The following is an 18,805-nucleotide window of genomic DNA, read 5'->3' as shown; positions in this document are numbered from 1 at the left end:
GGATGTTCTTAATGCATTTGTAGGAACCACTCTCAAAGCGCTGAAATTCTATTTTCTGCAACTTCCTTTAATAGAAGCCATGAGTGATGTGCACTCTTTCACTGGGAGCTTTGTGCTCCTCAGACCTCTAGCACAGGTCATTTATGCAACTTTGATTCCTTTAAGCCTATAATCGACAAAAGCACCCTACCATCTTTAATCCAGAACCCAAAATGGACCACAGCCTCTGATTTAGGGTAATGTTAATTTCAACAAATGATTGATATGATGACTGGTCAGGGATACAAGTGCCTCTCCAAGTACTCACTAGACACTTTGATATAAAGCCTTCAGATACCCATACCAAATAAACCACTAATTTTAACAACTACAATTGTCATTCAAAGTCCCATAACAAGAATTCCTTTCTAGAACATGATTCTAAACTTCAGGTAGAACAACTTCACTAATACCTAATTGCAAGCAAACTGGACCAACAAATCATGTAAACTTTAAAGGAGATAATAGAAATTTACATTGACAATTGAGACACCAATTCAGTAAAGGACCAAATTTAACAAATATTTCAAAGTATTTATGGTTATATAGGTATATTTTTGTGGAACCAGGATCTTCAGGTTAGAGAAAAAAAGTTATGTAGACTGTGCTGTTACTCTAATTTCATTGAAATAAATGTTTCCCAAAACATCCCTTAGCTGTCTGCTTGGCCCTGTTACCTTTCCAGCAATGGCCACTGCTTCAAGTAGGTGTAAACCTTGCTCAAAACTAAGCATGTATTTAATGCATTGTATTAATGTTTGTAAATGAAAACCACTGCACTTCACTGAAGTTAAAATTCATTCTTTAATTACAACATTAAGTTTCAAAAATTGGAAAAAAGAAAAAAATTAAAATAAAATTTAAAAATTCATTCATGGTGTCTTGGTTGGAATGGAGGCAGAGGAAAAAAAAGTCACTGAACTCAAATCCTGTTTTCCATAAGGGGGAGGAAAAAAAAAGAAAGAGACACACACATCATTAGAAAGATCACTGGATTACAAAAACAAAGCCTCTCTTTTACTGAGGCTTTGCTGACGCTGAAGTACACACACAGAATGTTCTCCCACCTGCTATTATACTATGCAACATGGCCAACCTGGACTGCTCAGAGCACTGATTTCAGCTGCATTCTTGTGCCAGTGCTGCAAAAGACATAGCTTGCTGAGAGACAGCGGATGACTTGTGGTGAATCAGAGGGAAAAAGGAGAAGAAATTAAGGGGGAAAGGACAGACATCAAGGAGGAAGAACTGAGAGGACCCTTTGTCTCTCCTTACATAGGCAGGGCTTAATGGAAGCCACTGGAATTGCTTGTGGTGGCATTCATCCCCTCTTCAGAGCAACTGGACAATAGCTAAAGTGAGGATCCCTCATTTATAGGAGGCAGTGGCCATGACGGTAAAGCCACTTGTTCCTTCCAGTCAGCCTGTGCCTGCTCAGCACCATCCAACCCCATAACGGTTCTCAAAAGAACCAATGGGGGGGGGGGGGCAGGGGAAGAACATTTCTATGTTTTTGTCTGGCAGTAGTGCAACCTTTTGCGATCATTAATTCTAATCTATCAAATACTGACTCAATTTAGCTTTAGTTCTCCAGTCATGATATTACACAGCTCAGGCTTGTAACAGAAAATTGCTTTATACTTTGCTGACATTTACATACACATTCTATTTAAACAGGTTGAGCTAAATTATTATTAACTTGAACAAATTAAAGCAAAGTCTACTGTACCACAGTGCCTTGCCTTAAAGTACATTCCTTTTTTGTGTCATGGGATTCCAAAAAATAGAGCTGTAAGATTTCCTCTACACCCGAGAACTACTCCGGTTCTACCACTTTAATTTTACTGCTTCAGAATGTTCAGAACCACAGCTGAAAAAAAAAAAAACACCAAAAAAAAACAACACAACAACAACAACAAAAAAAAAAGACAAAAAACAAAAAACAAAAACCACAAAAAAACCCATGAAATTATTTGAAACACCCAAATTATTTTACAGCTTCTTTTGCTGAAAACTTTGGTTATGTCCCATTTTCAGATAAGTAAGCTCCAGTACACCGAAAAAGACAAACTCTCCTTTTCTGTCACCTAGAAGAGAAAGTTTATTGCACTGATAGAAGCTATCACACACAAACTTTTCTCTCCCTGCAGGCACACAGCTGAGGGCAACAGGCCGCATCCAACCACCGCCTCCCAACGGTCCGTAACGGCTTCCAACGGCCACCGAAGGGTCAGCGGTAACAAACACAGCGACGAGACCGACACCCGGGCCAGGCAGGCTCTGCCGCGCCGCCTTCCTGCCACACGGAGCGGCCTCCTCAGCAGCAGGCCAGCCTGGCGGCTGCCGCAGGAGGCGCTGCCGGCAGGGGCCGTCCGGGTCCCGCCACCCCGACTCCCACCCGCACCGAGGAACCCGCCAGCACCGGCGCCACCTCGACCGTTCCTGCAGTGTCCCGGGTACAGGCCCCCACCGCCCGCCAACCACACACGCCGCACGGGGAACTGCGGCACAGCCAGCAGAGTGGCCTAAGGGAAGGCCCCACCCGCCCCGCAGCCCCCGGGCAGGCAGCCGCGTCCGCCAAGCCCACCTGGCGCCCCGCCGCCGCGGCCAGCCCGGCCCGCAGCGCCCCGCGTCCGGAAGAGGAAAACGGTGGGAGGGCGCTGCCGGCGGAAGCACCGCCCGCCGGGAGACAGTGGCGCGGAGAGGCCGGGCTGCGCTGCGGGGCCACGCCGGGCCCGGCGCCGCCTAGGCATGAGCGGCGGGGAGCGGTCCCACGGGGGAGGCCTGCGGGCCTACCCGGCGCTGCCGGTGTGGGTGGTGGAGGACCACCAGGATGTGAGTGCTGAGAGGCCGGGCCGGGCGGTGGAACGTGGGGAGTAGGTGCTTTTCTTCCTTCCCTCCCCGTGGTGTGTATGTAGGTGGGAGCGAAGGAGGGGGGCACGGTGGAACCCGGTAGGATGCGGCTTCCCGCGGTGTAACCGGGGTCTCCCCGCTCCGGGCGCTTCCTTGGGAATAGTTTCCCCCCCTGCTTCGCAGACGTGCACGGATATTAAACCTGCTCTCTCTTGCACTACGGAAACATAAGTTCACTGCCCAGGTGACCTGAATTTCCTTCCCGTTTCAATGATTAATGCCATGATTGGATTTTGGTATCTTCTTAATTATTGTTGAGTCTTTTTTTTTTTTCTTTCACTCTTAATTGTTGTAGTTAAAAAGAAGTATTACCTGCATACCTACATTATGCTGCTCTTAGAATTAGCTAGTATTGGGAACTCAACCCTACGCAGTAAATGGCATGTTGACACCTAGTTGATAAATATAATCACATACCTACTTGGGGATTGGCTGCCACTCGATGAGAAATGTCGAATTTGGAACTTTGCAGTTTTACTTAATTCGTTATACAAGGGGGTGAAGAAGGAGCTGCTGTTGAACTGCTCTGTCTGTTTTCTTTTATGGTTTGTTTATAGCAACATAAGCTGAGGCCTTACTCCCAAGTAAGTGGATTTGTTATCCCGTGGTGCAGAAGCCAGCAGATTTCAGTGAGGGTTGCTGGGGGCAGGAAGACCTTATGGAGGAAACAGTGAGAAATTTTAACTCTCAGTATTGTGTTAAGAGAAAATTTTAGTGTAATAAAATTTATTAAAGAAAATGTTCTGAGCTTGTAAGAATATGGTTTAACACAGATAATTTTTGCCAGGACTCACTGAAATATATGGTGCTATGACAGCTGTTTTTCCATGGTAACCAAGGACTAAGGGTGTCACTGTGATAGGAGTACTAAGATAATAACTAGTAATTGTCTTTGTTTTACTCTTTAGACTTCTGGTTTCAATTAAGTTAACAAAGTCTGTTCATACTAAATATATATGCAGGGTGTTCAGTACATGTGTGTATATGCATTGGTCTGTGTTGCATAAAGCATATATGGCCATTCATCCCAAAGTATAAGAATTTCAGAGAAACTTTATATAGTCCTTTGCAGACACTGATGTTCCTCTAGGGCAAGGGGTCACTAGATGTATCATACTTTGATTAATAGTAACAGCTGGTATAAAGGAAATTTTATTCTTAATCCAAAGTAGGAGAACTTGCAAGGTTAGAGATCCTAGTCACTCATGTCTTCCACCCTCTCCTAGTCTCACAATTTGTAGTAACGCTTACCTGAGAGGAAACTTGAATTGCAAAGATTGTAGGTTTTTCAGGTAGGCCTAATCTGTTCCTTTTTCCAAATGAGTAAAGGTTACGGATCAGGGAACCCCTGTTATTTTTAACTTCATTTAGTCTGCTGTTACAGTAGTATGCATGTTAGTACATACGTAGTGGTTAAATTGAGGAATTTATTACTAGACAGATGGAATGCAGTCCAAATTTCAGCTGTCAGTCATGTTTTAAGATTATGTCCATGCAGTACACAGGATTTGTCATATTAATCAGTTTTGTGCCAAAAAATTATCTCAATTTCTGTTGTAACGTAGATATCATGTGTAATTTTTATTGCCTAATCTTTTGACGGCCTTTACATTCTCTGTATAATAGGAATGTGCTTCACAATCCTTACTGGGTTTGTTCTGGCAGCTAAGGCGGTTACTGTCCTGTAACAGTGGGAGGGTTTCCCTCGGCTGCAGTTCAGTGTAAGAGATATCATGAATCAGCCGTCAGTTTTCTCATTTTGTCACCCTACATTATTGTACTTCAGTGGTTTGCTGCACTATAAATTGATGAGTTGTCTCATCTCCTGTTTTTCCCACTTTTGAGTGAAGACCTTCAGCAGGGGATAGGGTCGAGCAGTTAATAAAGGTAGCCTCTTTATTGAAGACACTAAATCATGTAGGGATTAGGAATTAAGGCCTTTCTTCAGTGGGGATAGGTTAAAAGATCAGCTAAAGTTTAAATGATGATGGGTCAGTTTTCACTCTCTAATTAGTTGACTTATAAAGCACAAGTAATGAGATGGTTTTGTCTTCACAGCACCCATATATGGTGAGGAAGCTTTATATCATGGAGCAGGCAATGTTATGCAGAAGAGGAAAGGCATTTCTGAGGCTCAGTTGTAAATGAAAAAAAATAGCAATTCAGTTTAATGATTAGTGAGAATTGCTTCTGCAAACAAGGCTTTCAATGAAGAAGGAAAGAGCGAGTAAAGCTATTATTCTTCAGCAGTTTCTTGTGTGAAACTCTTGGGCTCATGATTACAGTTCATCAGCTGTCTTGCTGGTGGAGTTGTTCCCCCTTTGTATTGTTTTCTGCTGCCTCCTCCTCCCTCTAAACCGAATTCTAAAAGAATAAGAGTGGGACTAGTGTTTTTGCTGTTGAAGCCGTTGCATTTTTCAACTCACTGGTTGTGGTGGAATTATTTTTATTTGTGTTGTTTTAGGTGCTGCCTTTCATCTATCGTGCCATTGGTTCAAAGCATCTTCCTGCCAGTAACATCAGCTTTGTTCATCTTGATTCCCATCCAGACCTTCTTATTCCTGTGAATATGCCTGCAGACACTGTATTTGACAAAGAAGCTCTTTTTAGGTAAGTCCTGGCTACTGCATCAGAATACTTTTAAATCTGCTTCCTGCTGTCTTTCATTTAGAGTGAACATTGGTATGACTGCATACAAGATATGAACAAGAGATGTAAGTCAGCCTCAATTTGTATCTTGTCTTTTCACTTTTGCTGAAAACTTTATTTTTTTGGACAGAAAAAGTTATGTTTGTGAGTTTTGAATGTGATCAGATATTAAGATTACATATCAAGCAATTTAAGACTTAAAAATTTACTTCATTTAGTAGTATATCATGTTATTAGGCCAATAAGTTCCTCTGAGTAACAGGACAGCTCCCTGAGTGGATGCTTTATGTCTGAAGAACTGTGATTTTAAAACAGCCTTTCTTTCTTCATACTGAAAAATTGACTTTGAGATTGAAATAACAGCTCCTGTGTTGACATGGTGAATATGTGAAGTTGAACAAGACTTTCTTCTAAGAGCATTAAGACCAATATTTTCCTCCAACTTCTTAGGAAGGTAACAAGCCACAGAGTTCTTTGCTATTGTCTTTTCCTGTTTTAAAATAAATTTTGCTTCAGTGTTATGGTGATTTACAGCAATGACAAAATTATGTAATTGATATGTAAGCAATTGTGTCATGCTACCTGTAGTCAATATTTTGTTTTCTATGTTGGATGAATAAGAATTTTTGTGGACTACAACGTACACCTAAAAGTAGGGCTTTGATAATCAGGAAAGTTGCTATTCTGTAAGTGCTGATTGACTCACTTTAATTACTGAGATTATATTTAGAAGCTACCTAGAGCAGTTTACACTAGAATACTCCTTGAGGTCCGTTTGAAGTTATTTAGAACAGTGTTGATGATGCTCCTTGTACTTTCCTCTGTGTGAGGTATCAAGAATAAAAGGGCAACAAATCTGTGTAGTTTATAATCAAAGTGCCATACTAAGAGTGAAGCTGATTGCACTATGTAAGGCTTTTTAAAATTCTACTGTGACATTTTTGGTCTATCTTATGATTAAAGATTTCCCCCTTTTTCTTTCTTTGATGTGAACCTTACACAGAGTACTAGTTTCAGATAATTTGCATGGGGGCTTTCAAGATGTGGAAGATGATTTTTGTGTTCTTGACCATGTTTTACTTACAGGGAAAGTAACAGTATTATCTCCAGCCTTTCTCCATTCATTACAGTGAATTAAGTATTGAGAACTGGATTATGCCTGCTGTTTATGCTGGCCATATTTCTCAAGTAGTGTGGCTTCACCCACCCTGGTCGCAGCAGATCTCAGAAGGAAAACACCATTTTTTAATTGGGAAAGACATATCAACAACTACAATCAGGTAAATTGTCTGCTGTCTATGAAAGGCTATCTCTATATTTTTTCATGTTTTTATTTTCTTTTGATGTTTGTTTTTTGGTTTATTTTTTGTGTCGTCTTGGCTAAATATGAAAATTTAATTTGTATTTGTGAGTTCCATAGGACCTAATGTGACTATTTGTGTGAGTGCGTACAGTTAAAATTGTGCCTTAAATTTTTTCTAACTATTCTAACTATTCACATTTCATTTCAGCAACCTAAGTTTTAAATCAGTTCTCTTCAATAAAGTCAAAATCTCAGAAAGCAGTGATCTTTAACAGAGAATTCAGGTATCAGAGGGCAGCAATTAGATCCTCCTCAGTCCTCCCAGGACAAAACAAATCCAGTTCCCTCAGCTTGCCCATTGTATGCTCTGGCCCTTTAATCACCTTAGTGGCCCTTCTTCAGTTTGTTGTTGTCTCTCTTGTCCTGGAGACTCAAGCCTGGGCAGAGTACATCAAATGTGACCTCACTGGTGCTGAACAAGAGGAGAAATCTCTTCCCTGACCTTGATGATTCTGTTTTCTCACGTGTGATAGTGGTGGTGTTCTTTAAAGTTAATATACTAGTGAAGTACTGGGACAGGTACACAGGCAGATGGTAAATTCTTCATTTGATAAAGTCAAAACTGAACTGGTTGAGGCCCTGGGTAGCCTCACCTAGCATTGAAGTTAGATCTGCTTCGATTAGATGATTAATGAGAGACTTCCAGATGTCCCTTCCAGTCTTAATCATTCTGTGATTTGAGTTCTGGTGACAGCCCCTCATAATTCTGTGGGATGCAGTCAATGACAGTTTTACATTTGCCATATTCAGTATGTTGTGTACAGCTTATATGGACATGTACAAATCATGTCTCTTGTCAGCATATCAGAATAAATCCTTTGAGGCAACAGAAGGCAGCAGAGAAATGCTTTGTTTTACCACCTAAAATAAAACACAAAAACTCTACAACTCTGAATATGAGTCCTAAAGTAAACCTAAACAGTCAGACAAAAGCTGGTGCTTTCAGTAACGTTTAACCGTGAGAACTAGCACATATGTAGAAACACTTCATGATGGCTGAATATCGCTACCACAGATCCTCTAGTCACCTCAGCAACCTTGAAAACAACATTTCCAGCCGACTTTTGAAGAAGGTTCTTGAGGTTCTAGGCTTACAAAAATAATGAAGGAAGAAAGGGAAAAAAATACAAACTTCCTGAAAGTTTTTTTGGTGACAGGTGGCTAGGCAATAGATAACTTAGTGTCCCACTAAGGGAAAGGCTGTAGCATGAGCGTGTGTTGAACCCTGGAGAATTTCTGAGAAGAGACCCTGTGAATGCCCCATCAACAAGATGGAGTTGTGATCCAGGCTCTCACCTTAGCAGGCTTAGGATAATCCAGATACAAGGGAACTAAGCTTCACATTTCTGCTGTTCATGAAATCATTTGTCTTTGTGGTTGATTGATGATGACACCCTGTAATCAAATGAGGCCTTAACACAAGTGAGCAGAAGTTCACACTTCTTAAGCTTATTTTTTAATCTGAATTTATGATGCTTAAGGCTTCGTGTACTGAAATATGCCTTGAAAATAACATTATTTAAATTTTCACTGTAACCATTGATATGTAGGTATTCATCCTTGAGTTACCTGCCCTCTCCCATTTAGAACAGGGAATCTCTGTTGGTGGTGAAGTTAAATGCTACCTATTAATTCATACTATTTTACTTTTACTAAATCAGTATCCATGGGTTTTAGGGCACTTCTCAAACACAACTAACAGAATTTTCCTTAAAAAGCATGGAATCCAAGATAAAATATCCATAGCTTTGCAGTCTTATATTCCATAATATTGACAATATCTTGTTAAATTCTGAATGTTGTCTTTAAAATGCAATTCAATGGCAAATTAACCTTAGTAGTGTGTAATGTAGAATCTTTTTCTTAACCATTCAAAACTTTGTAGGGCTATCATAAAAAATAGAGAATGAATTTTAATAGATTGATTCAGGAATAAAGTAGATAAAACTTCAACTAAAAGACCTGCAAATTAAAATAAATAATTTTGTGTATGCTATTGCTTTCATTACCCATCAAAAATCTGTTCATTCTTCTCAGGATTCCTTCAGGGTACATACTTTTTCCTAAGCTTTTTGTGAAGGTGTATATTAACTGTGAGTTATTGTCAATTGTAGGGTTACGGGCACAGATCATTACTTTTTAAGTGATGGTCTTTATGTCTCTGCTGATCAGCTAGAAAACCAGAAGCCTTTAAATTTATATGTCATTCTCATCAATCCTACTGAAGCATCAAACAGCCAGGAAGAAAATGGTGAAGCAGGATCTGCTAAGAGACTGAAGCTAAATACAGATGACACAGCAAGCACCACTTCTGCCTCCTCATCAGTGGCTCCTGGTGACCCTGATCACAGCACCCCAAGTCTGAAGAAAAAGGAAGTACAAAATGCAGGTGCCCCAAACAAGGCAGAATCGTTGTCATCATGCTCAGCTTCAAGATCTCTCAGAAATGGTGAATGCCCAATGAGGGAAGTTGTTAAAGATGTCTGCCAAGCACTGCAGAAAGGGGATGCATATGTTTTAGACATCGACTTAGATTTTTTTTCAGTTAAAAATCCGTTTAAAGAAATGTACACAAAGGTAAGCATGACAATGGAGAGGCCTCTTGTCATTCACAAAAGAGTGCCAGTCCTAGCATTTATATCTATGGAGAAACTTTCATCTAAGCTAATTAGCTGATCGTGATTAAGGATTCATGGCAATATGTGAAATAGAAGCGTTCTAAGGGAGCGTACACTCCAAAGAGTTACAACAAACTAATAAGGCTGTCACAGCTTAATACAACAACCTAAATTCCTTATGTATGAAATCGGTATTGATTGCCCATCCAAGCTCAGAGTTGTGTCACTCACTTCTGCTTGTTACTTGGGACATAAAAGCTACACTTGGGTTTCTGGGGGTAATGTTCCAAATACCCACAGGAAGATTCGTCAGGGAGGCGTGACAGATGATATAATTTTTTATGATACTGGAAAGCCACAATGATATCAGGAGACTCTGCCCTTCGAAAAGGCATGGTGGTGGTGATCATCTAAAGAGTAGTGACTTGTCCCGATGAGAGGCTGTTATTCTCGTTTTCTTTGTCCGCAGTGCTGTGTGTGAGGATGAGCAAGCAGCTCTTGTCTCTGATGTAATGGCTTTGAGTTTGAGACTCTGCTTGGTATTCCATTTATAACTTGACTGCCCAGCAAAGGTAGTTCACCTGTATAGAGTCATAAATATATAGATCCTCAAAGGTGCAAAGCAGTTAGGACCTTTTCTTGATGTGTACAGGATTTTAGGAACTAACTGATATACCCTGAAAGTTTGGTGTGGCATTTAGGTTTACAAATTCCTCTGCAATATCCTGACTGTTTTTAGCATTTGAATCTGTCTTGTTAACACTGTTTTAACTTCACCCTGTGCTGGAGAACATCTGACATGTTTGAGTTTTGGCTAGACTACTGCTTCCTTGTTCACCCTAAAGAAGTGAATATAGGGTCCTTGACCTCTAGTAGCTTTTGACATTCAGTATTTATGATCACAGTATCTTCAGACAATGTGCAGTGCCAGCTGTTCTGAATCACAAAAAGAAGCAAACAGCACAGGGAAAGCACTGTGGGGATCTTGCCATATAAGAATAAAATTCAATACCCCTCTGAGAGGTTGAAATACATTCTGAATAAAGTAATAAAGGATTTGGGGGGGACATGAGTCAGTTTGAGGGAGGGGGCAGTTTTTTGGTTTGTTTCTTATTTTTTGAGTTTCGTGCTATGATAGGTTCCTAATTATAGGAGCCACTTTTTGAAGTGGACTTGCCCAAAGCACCCAGTGTACCTTTATTGATATAATGATTTCATTTGCAGTTAATGTTTCTTAATTGTGTTCCCTCTGTAGTAAATTATGATAATTCCATCAGAAAATTTTTCCCAAGTTAACACTTGAAATATAAAAATCAAGGAAATGCTAAAAAGCAAATATAGTTCACCAATCCAGAAGAGTATTGTCTTCCCAGCAAAAAAGTCTAAAATCCAAAACATTGCCCTAAATATGCTTTGCATTTCTGTAAAAATTGAATAGTCTTCCCACCCTTTCTCCCTCTGCTCTGAAAAATTCAGGAGTGTTCACCTGTTTAATGCTGTTAAGTAAATAATGAGATCTGTTTATCCTTGGTTAACTAAACCTGAGTATTATCAAGGAGTAGAGCTGACAAGACTCTGTAATAATTCACTTGTGAAATTGTTGGCCAGCCAGCGTGAAGCCTTTACCTGTCCTGTCTTCCTTTACAATCAGAGTCTCATGTTGGTTTTGCCTGCCTAAATCTGCCATCTCAGTTTTACTCAACAGCTCATTGGAACCTTAGTTCAGTAACATCTATATTTAATTTCAGAGACTTTTAAAGACTGTAAATACTTAGGTTTTGAAGATGTGTTATTGAAGTCAGATTTAAAATTAAGCAATTCCAAAATGTTTGGTTGGGGCCATGAAGTATTGCTTTCTCAAGCCTCACAGCCCCTTCCTCACCTGCATTTATAGAGTAGTCTACAGTACTAGAGCACAGGAATGATCCCGTGGATCAAATTATTTTTCTGAAGCAGGGAAGCTTTGCAGATTTTGCTTCTCATTTTAAGAGTCTAATTTTTTGCCTCTTTTTTTTCTTTTTCGAAGACAGAATATGAACTATTGCAAGAGTTGTACAATTTCGAGAAGCCTCATAGAAATGCAACAGAGGTATGGTATTTCCTTGTGGGATGTATGAGAGAATGATTCTTTTGATTTATCCAATTAAAATGAGTTACAGCAAGGAAGGAACCTATGAAATGTTCTAAATGAAGTGATCTCCAATTAAGTTGTGCAACATGCTGAATGCTAATCAGCAGCATCTTAGGAATTCTTTCCTATTAAACATTTTGGTTAAACATGCGAATTGCCTAAATATTTAGCATAAGTATGAAAATTAATTTCTGTAAACAAGTGGTAATTGACAAGGAAGCAATGAAAACATAATAAGTCGTCTACAATCTTGTTCTTTTTATGGCTTAACAGGATTTTGCTTTGTGGTTTGTTTTGGTCTGGGTTTTTGTGGTTCTCTTTTTATTCCTCCAAGCGCTCACCTTCCTTGCTCCAGTTGCTCTTCCTTGATAGTCAGAACTGTGCTGAATGCCTAACTAGTATTTTACCTATTTATTTAGATGTGGTAAGGTCAGTATTATACCACTGTAATGTACTTTTCATTCTATGCGTTGTGTACTTCTTAATCATTCTGTAACTGCCAAAATAGTCATTCAGCCCTTAGCCCAAACCATGGAGACAGCCATATTGATGGTCATTACACCAAGTGATTTCTAAACAAGGTCTTGTCTTTGCTCTTGTAGTCTCATCTGAACACTAGTACAGAGAGATTCAACACATATAATTAACACAGATTAATGAATCCTAATCAAGATGTGTGTATAAAAAAACTGGTTTATGTGAAAGATTGTCAAATTGATGTTCATATTTCTTAATCAACAATAAAAACAAGTACATGTTTAAAAAGTAGTTAAATGTAAAAGGGATAAATGTTTGTGATATAAGTGCCCAATATGATTTCAGGGCCTAAGTTATTTACAAAACCCAACAAATTTCTAGGAGACAACTGGAATGCTTAGCAGGCAGTGAGTAACAGATAGGTATAGAACTGAACAAGGCAAAACTAGATTAATGGGTAGTTTTATAGTGAGACAGTGAATGTTAAAGGGTTCAAAGGTAGAAAGATAATGAACTTTGTGTTTTTCAAAGTTTCAGAAAATATCCTAAATGTCTACTCTCTTAAAATCTGTTTTCATACTTCCAGGGTACAGTTAGATGCATGTTTCTACAATACTACCAGATAATAGTGTGGTGTTTGGGTTTTTTGTTGTTTGTTTATTTTTTTTTAAGTAGTATAAAGGGGGATTGGATGTGTCTTTAAGGTTAATTACTGGTGCTGCTTAGAAAAGTATCTTATAGGTACCCCAGAATTATTAAGCTGTACTTCATGAGTGGTTGATACCCTCAGCTTCTCTTAAAGTTATCCCAAAGTTGACATCACTGGCCAAAAGAAGCAACATCTGTTCCATGATATGGCCAGCAGAATCCTAAGAGGGAATCGTTACAGTCTTAATTGTTACCCATCTATTCCAATATGCTTTTTAACAATTTTCCGTCACACACCACTGCATTTTTAATACCAAATATGCCAAGCATTGCTTTTCATTTGATATGTTATATAGGATATCTTTCTGCAAATGTTTGCATGTACAACTGTATTCATCTATATAGCCTCACTCCAAAAAGATTGCCTCTTTATGTGTTCTGAACTTTATAAGAAAGGGCATAAACCTTTGCGGGATCAGAGCAGTAAATGACACTTTAAATTAATTCCATGTTTTTTTCAGGCACACAAAGCTGAAACAACCTCAAAGCATCAAATAGCCCATTTTGTTTTTCTGAAAATGCATTTGATTTATATATTTTTTTTTAACGTAAAAAATAAATTCTCCTTTCATTATGAAAATGTAAAGCTCATACTCATCTGAGCATTTCTGTGCTATGGAAACAAACCCAACAATTAGTCATATACAGTATCTAACGTTCCCTGGCATATTCTGCCAGAATGTAGATGTGACTTTTTCTCATTTATTGTGGGAAAGACAGAACAAAGGGAGGTGATTTATTCTGAAGGTATTAATTCTGATCCTCTTGAAAATATATTCTGTAGTAATGAATCAGTTGTTTCTGAATCCTCACTTGCAGTACCTCAGTCATTTCAGAATTTAAATCGTAGAATAAGCCATGACATTCTTACCTCTCTTTTTTTTCGTAACATAGTTCTTATGTGCTTATTTAAAGGAGGGTTTGCTAGATTGTGTTGAAAACCGTGTTCATCAGCTAGAAGACCTGGAAGCAGCATTTGCAGATTTATGTGACAATGATGATGAAGAGACCATACAGAAGTGGGCTTCATATCCTGGGTAGGAGATTTCTAAATGGCGTAAAACGCAATCAGTAGTTTAGGAACTGATTAGTCTAGCACTTTGTTAACAGAAAAAGAGAGAAGCTGAATAGGATCTACACAAGGCTACTGCTTTTCCTTTAGTTCTAGAGGAGAAAGAGTCAGACAAAACAAAAGGCAGTCTGTCTTCAGTGCTGCGATAAGCCTTCCAAGATCATCCTTGTACAGATTCATGCAAATGCTGTTGCCTGTAGAGGGAGGCAGATTTGGTGACTAAAAAAGCAGCAAACTACAGAGGACATGGAGAAGGATGTTGGTGCTCCCAAAGGCTCTGCTTTCTGTGGAAAAATGGAACTGAATGAAAGGCTGTAGCTGAGTGATAGTGTCCACAAAATATCCTGGCAGAATCCTCTGTGCTTTTAAACTGTTTTTAACTGAAAAGAAACAGCAAAAGTCTGAGCTTTCCCTTGATAGGAGAATCACTCATTTTTCCCATCAAATGCAGCAGCAGCTACTGCCAGACGTGTATATCAGTGATTGCAAGCATTTCCAGTCAAGTTCGGGCAACTTTAAGCTACAACGATTTCTCTCTAGATCTGCCCTAAAGTAAGTGCAAACAGCCCTTACCAGAGACAGGTATGAGTATAGGGGCTTGCTAAGAAAGGCCTAGTGAAACAGTACAATAATACTGATAATTTCCGTTTTTCTTGAGTGCAAGATGACACAGAGGGGCAAATTTCATTTTCAAGCTCTAGGCCATGATAACCTCTACTTTTTTTCTCTCTCTCTCTGTCTCTCTGTCTTTTTTTTTTCTTTTCTTTTTTTAACCACTTATGGTAAGTATGTTTCCAACTATTTATGTAACCAGCTGGTTTTGTTTCTACTGCAGAATGAAGGCACTTGTCCCGCTAGTTCACAGTTTGAAAGCCAGGATGGAAAGCCCAGACTATGAAATGGTAGGTGGCTAGGGAAAAGTACAGAAAGTAGGCATATTTAGAAAACATTGCTTCAACAGGGAGGGAAAAGATCACTCTTCATTTCAGGCTTGCTTCTTGATTCAGCACTTTGTGAGATTTCAGTACTTTCCCTTTTTTTATATGTCTTTTATTACGTAGTCTAGCTTTTCTTTTTAAAACTTCTAAAATTCTACTCTGCCTGTTTATATTTAGGCAGCATTAATGTGATGTTCCAGGATGGTGGTGTCTCAGGGTACTTACTGTGAAGGAAGGTTTCACTTCACCAGAATCTGTTGATATACCTTATAGAACCTAGGGTACCTCCCTGTAAAAGATCAGACCTATCATCTTCAAGGGCTGCAGCATGCTCTGAATTCATAGGAGAGGAACAGTGTACTGGAGATAATAAAACAATCCATATAACCTCCAGAATTTTATTATTTTTGTTTAAAGAACAAGTTGGGAGGGAAAAAAACAAAAAACCCTTTTACTGCCTGAAGTGGTGTAAGTTACCTACTGGGCTAGAGAAGGTATCATAGAGATGTTTTACACAGATAAACTATATCAATAATTCATCAACAGAAATTTAATCTCTGTTTAATTTACATGCAGGTCCATCAAGCTGGTCTGACCTGTGATTATATGGAGCTTCCCCACCATATTAGCACTGAAGAGGAGATCGAAGGCCTCATACAATCCATTAAAATTCTACTAAAAGATATGCCTAAGCCCACACTGGTGACAGTTGCTCGGTAAGACTATGTAGATACTTTAAAATGCTCAGACTGAAGCTAAATGATTCAATCAATATAGCACTGTTTGGCACATCTTAACAGTACAGTGAAAATTGACATCTGAAAATGTTGATCATAAGGCAGTGACAGTATCTACACAGGTAAGGGAAAGTTCTGCGCTGATGGTTGGTTTTGCTGGGCTTTGGAGCAGCTAGCGCAGATCTCAAAAGCAGCAGAAACGTGACTTAATGAGCTTCCGCACACGTTACACAGAGCCTGTGATGAGGCCTTGTGTGTGTTGCAGTTGACAGCTGTCACTGGAGTTCATACATCTCCACTGCTTTTGTTACTTGTGCCAGTTAGAGCAAAGCCAGCTTGTACAAGCTTTCATGGGCTGAAATCACAACTTCATTACTCTCTTGTTCTAGGGTTCATTGTACTACAGATAAGTTTTCTGTTTTCAGTGCAACTTCTGACAGAAGTGGTTTTCATCTAATAGGCTGAAAATGATTTATATCCTAGAAAGCTCTAGTAAAGCTTTGTATGGGATAAAAGTTATGCTTCCAGGACTGTAGGGAAATTATGTGGAAGAACAGGATGGAGTTTGAGGCCAGGGACCTGAGAGAACCAGGGATCTATCCTGGCAGAACCGAATTTGAAGGCCGCAGTGTATCCGTTGACAAATTATTGTAATTTAATCACTTCAAAAATACTAAGTGTGCCCTTAAAGGGCAGACAACATTAGTAGAAACTGACATGAAATAGTTTTTGTCAACAAGAAGTAGCAGGGCTAAATACCTACAATAAAAGAAAGCTGTACTTCCTGGTAACTGCAGGCTTACTATCCACTGCTGCAGAGAAAACACAGAATCATTTAAGTAAATCTTGACAGATATAAAATCCAAGAAGTGTCAACTCTACTTTTTTAGTGAACTGCAAAGAGATACTAGTAATAGTGTTCCTGTAAGTGATGTTTATATCCCAGGGGCTATGAGATTTGTTTTTCATATTTTCTCACCTGTTTTACTAGTAGCATTTGAATTTTTGAATCTTATATTTCCATCAGTCCTTTAATTACATCTTATGCTTGAACTTTGACTGAAGCATGTTCTGTGTCAGAGTCAGGATGAGAGTCTACGTGGAAGGATTCATAAGTCATGTTCCTAATCTGCTCCAGTCTTTCTGATCAACTTCAGGCAAACTGTTGCTATTGAAAGTTGTGAGGAGAAGCACTGTCATGCACTTTGAACGAATACTGGTAGGCACAACTCAGCACAGTTTGAAAGTAGCTTCAGCCTAGACACAGAGCATTACACGAATAAAAAAATGTGGTGACAATGGTGGTATCTGTATTCATGCTTTTTCAATTCCTTGTTACAGATCAAGTTTGGATGACTATTGCCCTTCAGAGCAGGTTGACATCATTCAAGAGAAGGTTCTCAGTGTGCTAGGTTCAGTGTATGGCACGCTAGATGTGCACTTAGATTACTCAAGCACCTCATCTTCTTTGTGACCTTTCTTCATGTATTGCTCTCTAATGCAGTGGATTAATTCAAATTGCATATTAGCTATGGTTGCAAGGGGAAAAATACTGTTGTTTCAGCAGGTGGCACTACAACCTAGGCTGACCAAGAGCTAGTTTTGAGTTGCATGTCTTTCTCCAAGTCAGCTGCATCTGAACTGTTAACTGTTTGAGTTTGTGAACAAACAAGTTTGTGATTAGTTCTGTGATTATAATTTTTACTGTCTTGGTTCTTAAAACTGGTTGTGAGATAAACTACTTTTGTCCCTAAAATGTATTTTTTTCACCTGATTTGTCTTAAGTTTCTGTAAAAAAAAAGTAATTATGTATATATAACTTTTAAAAATAAATTTATTTCTTCTATGTAATTAAACATTTTTTAATTGAGTTTGGTGAGTAACAGAGAGGTTCCTGAGTTGCACTGTAGCTTTTAAAAAATTACCTCAATAATGCCATTAAGATATTACATTTACATAGTCGTCTTTCTTAACTGCTGTGCTCGAAATGAGCAGTCATCCATCTGTCATTTCTTTAGAGCAGCTTATGGCTTCTACCCCATCCACGGAATATCATTTATATTTATATGCCATTCCATTGTCTTATTTTGCCTTAGAGTATTATCACGGAGGCACCTTAGAAGTCAATTTCTGTAGTCAATAAGCTCCAAACAGACTTTATTCTAACCAGAACTGTTAAGTGCAAAACCAACTAGAGATGGGGTTTATTCAAAATTATTCAGGACTCCAGCAATGTTATATTAATACAACACAGGTTTGGATACTGGTTTGGAGTTCAGTTATTACACAACTGATTCAAACTCAGGGGATCAGAGTGATTATTCAAAATGCACATCTTCTCACTCATACAAAGCGAGGACTCCCAAAGGTACCCAGAAGATGAATTACCAATAAGGCAAGGTGTCTCAGTCCTCCAGGAGTTTTCCTTAGATGGCCAGTCTAAGAAGGAGAATCTTTGACTGCAGACGTGCTGTTCTGAAGAAGATCCGACTCAGTGGGGTTCTGCAGTGGACTCCATTTATACCCCAGTTGAATCTGAGCTGTGGTCATTTATGGTGGTGGTCCGGAAGGGGTGGAGAGTACATCTGTCACAACTATTTTGTTAGATAATGGCTTGGTATTTTCATTTTTAACCTATTTTTGAATATTAAGAAGTATGTGTGTATGTGCATGCTTTTATCTTTTGAATCCTGTAAGGAGTTGAATGGATGTTTTCTTCAGAAACAATGATTTAATTTCACTGAAGTCATCAGAAAAACCTTCTGTACCAGGTTTTTGCTAATTTCAGTGTTGCTATTTGGAAAATAACTGTTTTAGAACTATTTAATTTATAAAGTAATCTGGTTCTAGAGAAAACTGCCACTTCTGAGGGTGGGGGAAACACACAGGATTTATTTGAGAATGAAACAGAAATGGAGAAAACAATATCCCACCTAGAATATAATCTTTTATTGTGAACAAATTTTCCTTGTAATTTCTTCTGAAATAGTTAAGTTCATTTGTTAACATTAGTATTTGCTCTACAGAGACCTCATGCACTTTTGCAGTTTACTACTTCTGCTGTTGATATGACTATATTATGGATTGTAGATAGATAATATTTTAAAATATTTCTTCCCGTAGAATAAATTCCATGACCGTGGGCCCATTTGCTTCTTGC

General features: G+C 38.9%; 2 protein-coding genes across 12 annotated transcripts in view; one reads left to right on the top strand and one right to left on the bottom strand.

Moving 5' to 3' along the window:
- DROSHA (drosha ribonuclease III) overlaps positions 1–2,720 on the bottom strand; it is a 74,949-nt gene extending 72,229 nt beyond the window's left edge. For all 3 annotated transcript variants that reach the window (XM_065830234.2, XM_065830235.2, XM_071804497.1), the window contains exon 1: positions 2,627–2,720. The gene's annotated coding sequence lies outside the window, so the exon portion shown is untranslated. The remainder of the gene's footprint in view (positions 1–2,626) is intronic.
- On the top strand, positions 2,659–18,453 carry C2H5orf22 (chromosome 2 C5orf22 homolog). 9 transcript variants are annotated; one of them, XM_065830240.2, is made up of 10 exons: positions 2,902–2,919; positions 5,417–5,562; positions 5,965–6,055; positions 6,732–6,881; positions 9,079–9,541; positions 11,609–11,671; positions 13,814–13,935; positions 14,806–14,872; positions 15,485–15,624; positions 16,987–18,453. In XM_065830240.2, exons 4-10 carry the CDS (start codon positions 6,757–6,759, stop codon positions 17,117–17,119), a joined length of 1,113 nt encoding a protein of 370 aa, XP_065686312.1. In that variant the 5' UTR covers positions 2,902–2,919; positions 5,417–5,562; positions 5,965–6,055; positions 6,732–6,756; the 3' UTR covers positions 17,120–18,453. The 9 variants fall into 9 exon arrangements, with proteins under 9 accessions (XP_065686308.1, XP_065686309.1, XP_065686312.1 ...); XM_065830241.2 differs by having other exon boundaries at positions 6,688–6,881; XM_065830236.2 differs by lacking the exons at positions 2,902–2,919; positions 5,965–6,055 and adding an exon at positions 2,659–2,874.
- Positions 18,454–18,805: the final 352 nt, after the last annotated feature.

This window comes from Patagioenas fasciata, chromosome 2 (assembly GCF_037038585.1).
Source record: "Patagioenas fasciata isolate bPatFas1 chromosome 2, bPatFas1.hap1, whole genome shotgun sequence".
NCBI lineage: Eukaryota > Metazoa > Chordata > Aves > Columbiformes > Columbidae > Patagioenas > Patagioenas fasciata.
Note: the sequence above shows the minus strand (reverse complement) of the source record. Positions and strands in the feature narration are given on the sequence as shown.

Excerpts from the sequence above, each read along its gene's own strand:
- C2H5orf22 (XM_065830236.2), top strand. The coding sequence starts at position 2,791 with ATGAGCGGCGGGGAGCGGTCCCACGGGGGAGGCCTGCGGGCCTACCCG. Across the intron at positions 13,936-14,805 it reads AAGTGGGCTTCATATCCTGG|AATGAAGGCACTTGTCCCGC; the intron begins GTAGGAGATTTC and ends TTTCTACTGCAG. Across the intron at positions 15,625-16,986 it reads ACACTGGTGACAGTTGCTCG|ATCAAGTTTGGATGACTATT; the intron begins GTAAGACTATGT and ends TCCTTGTTACAG.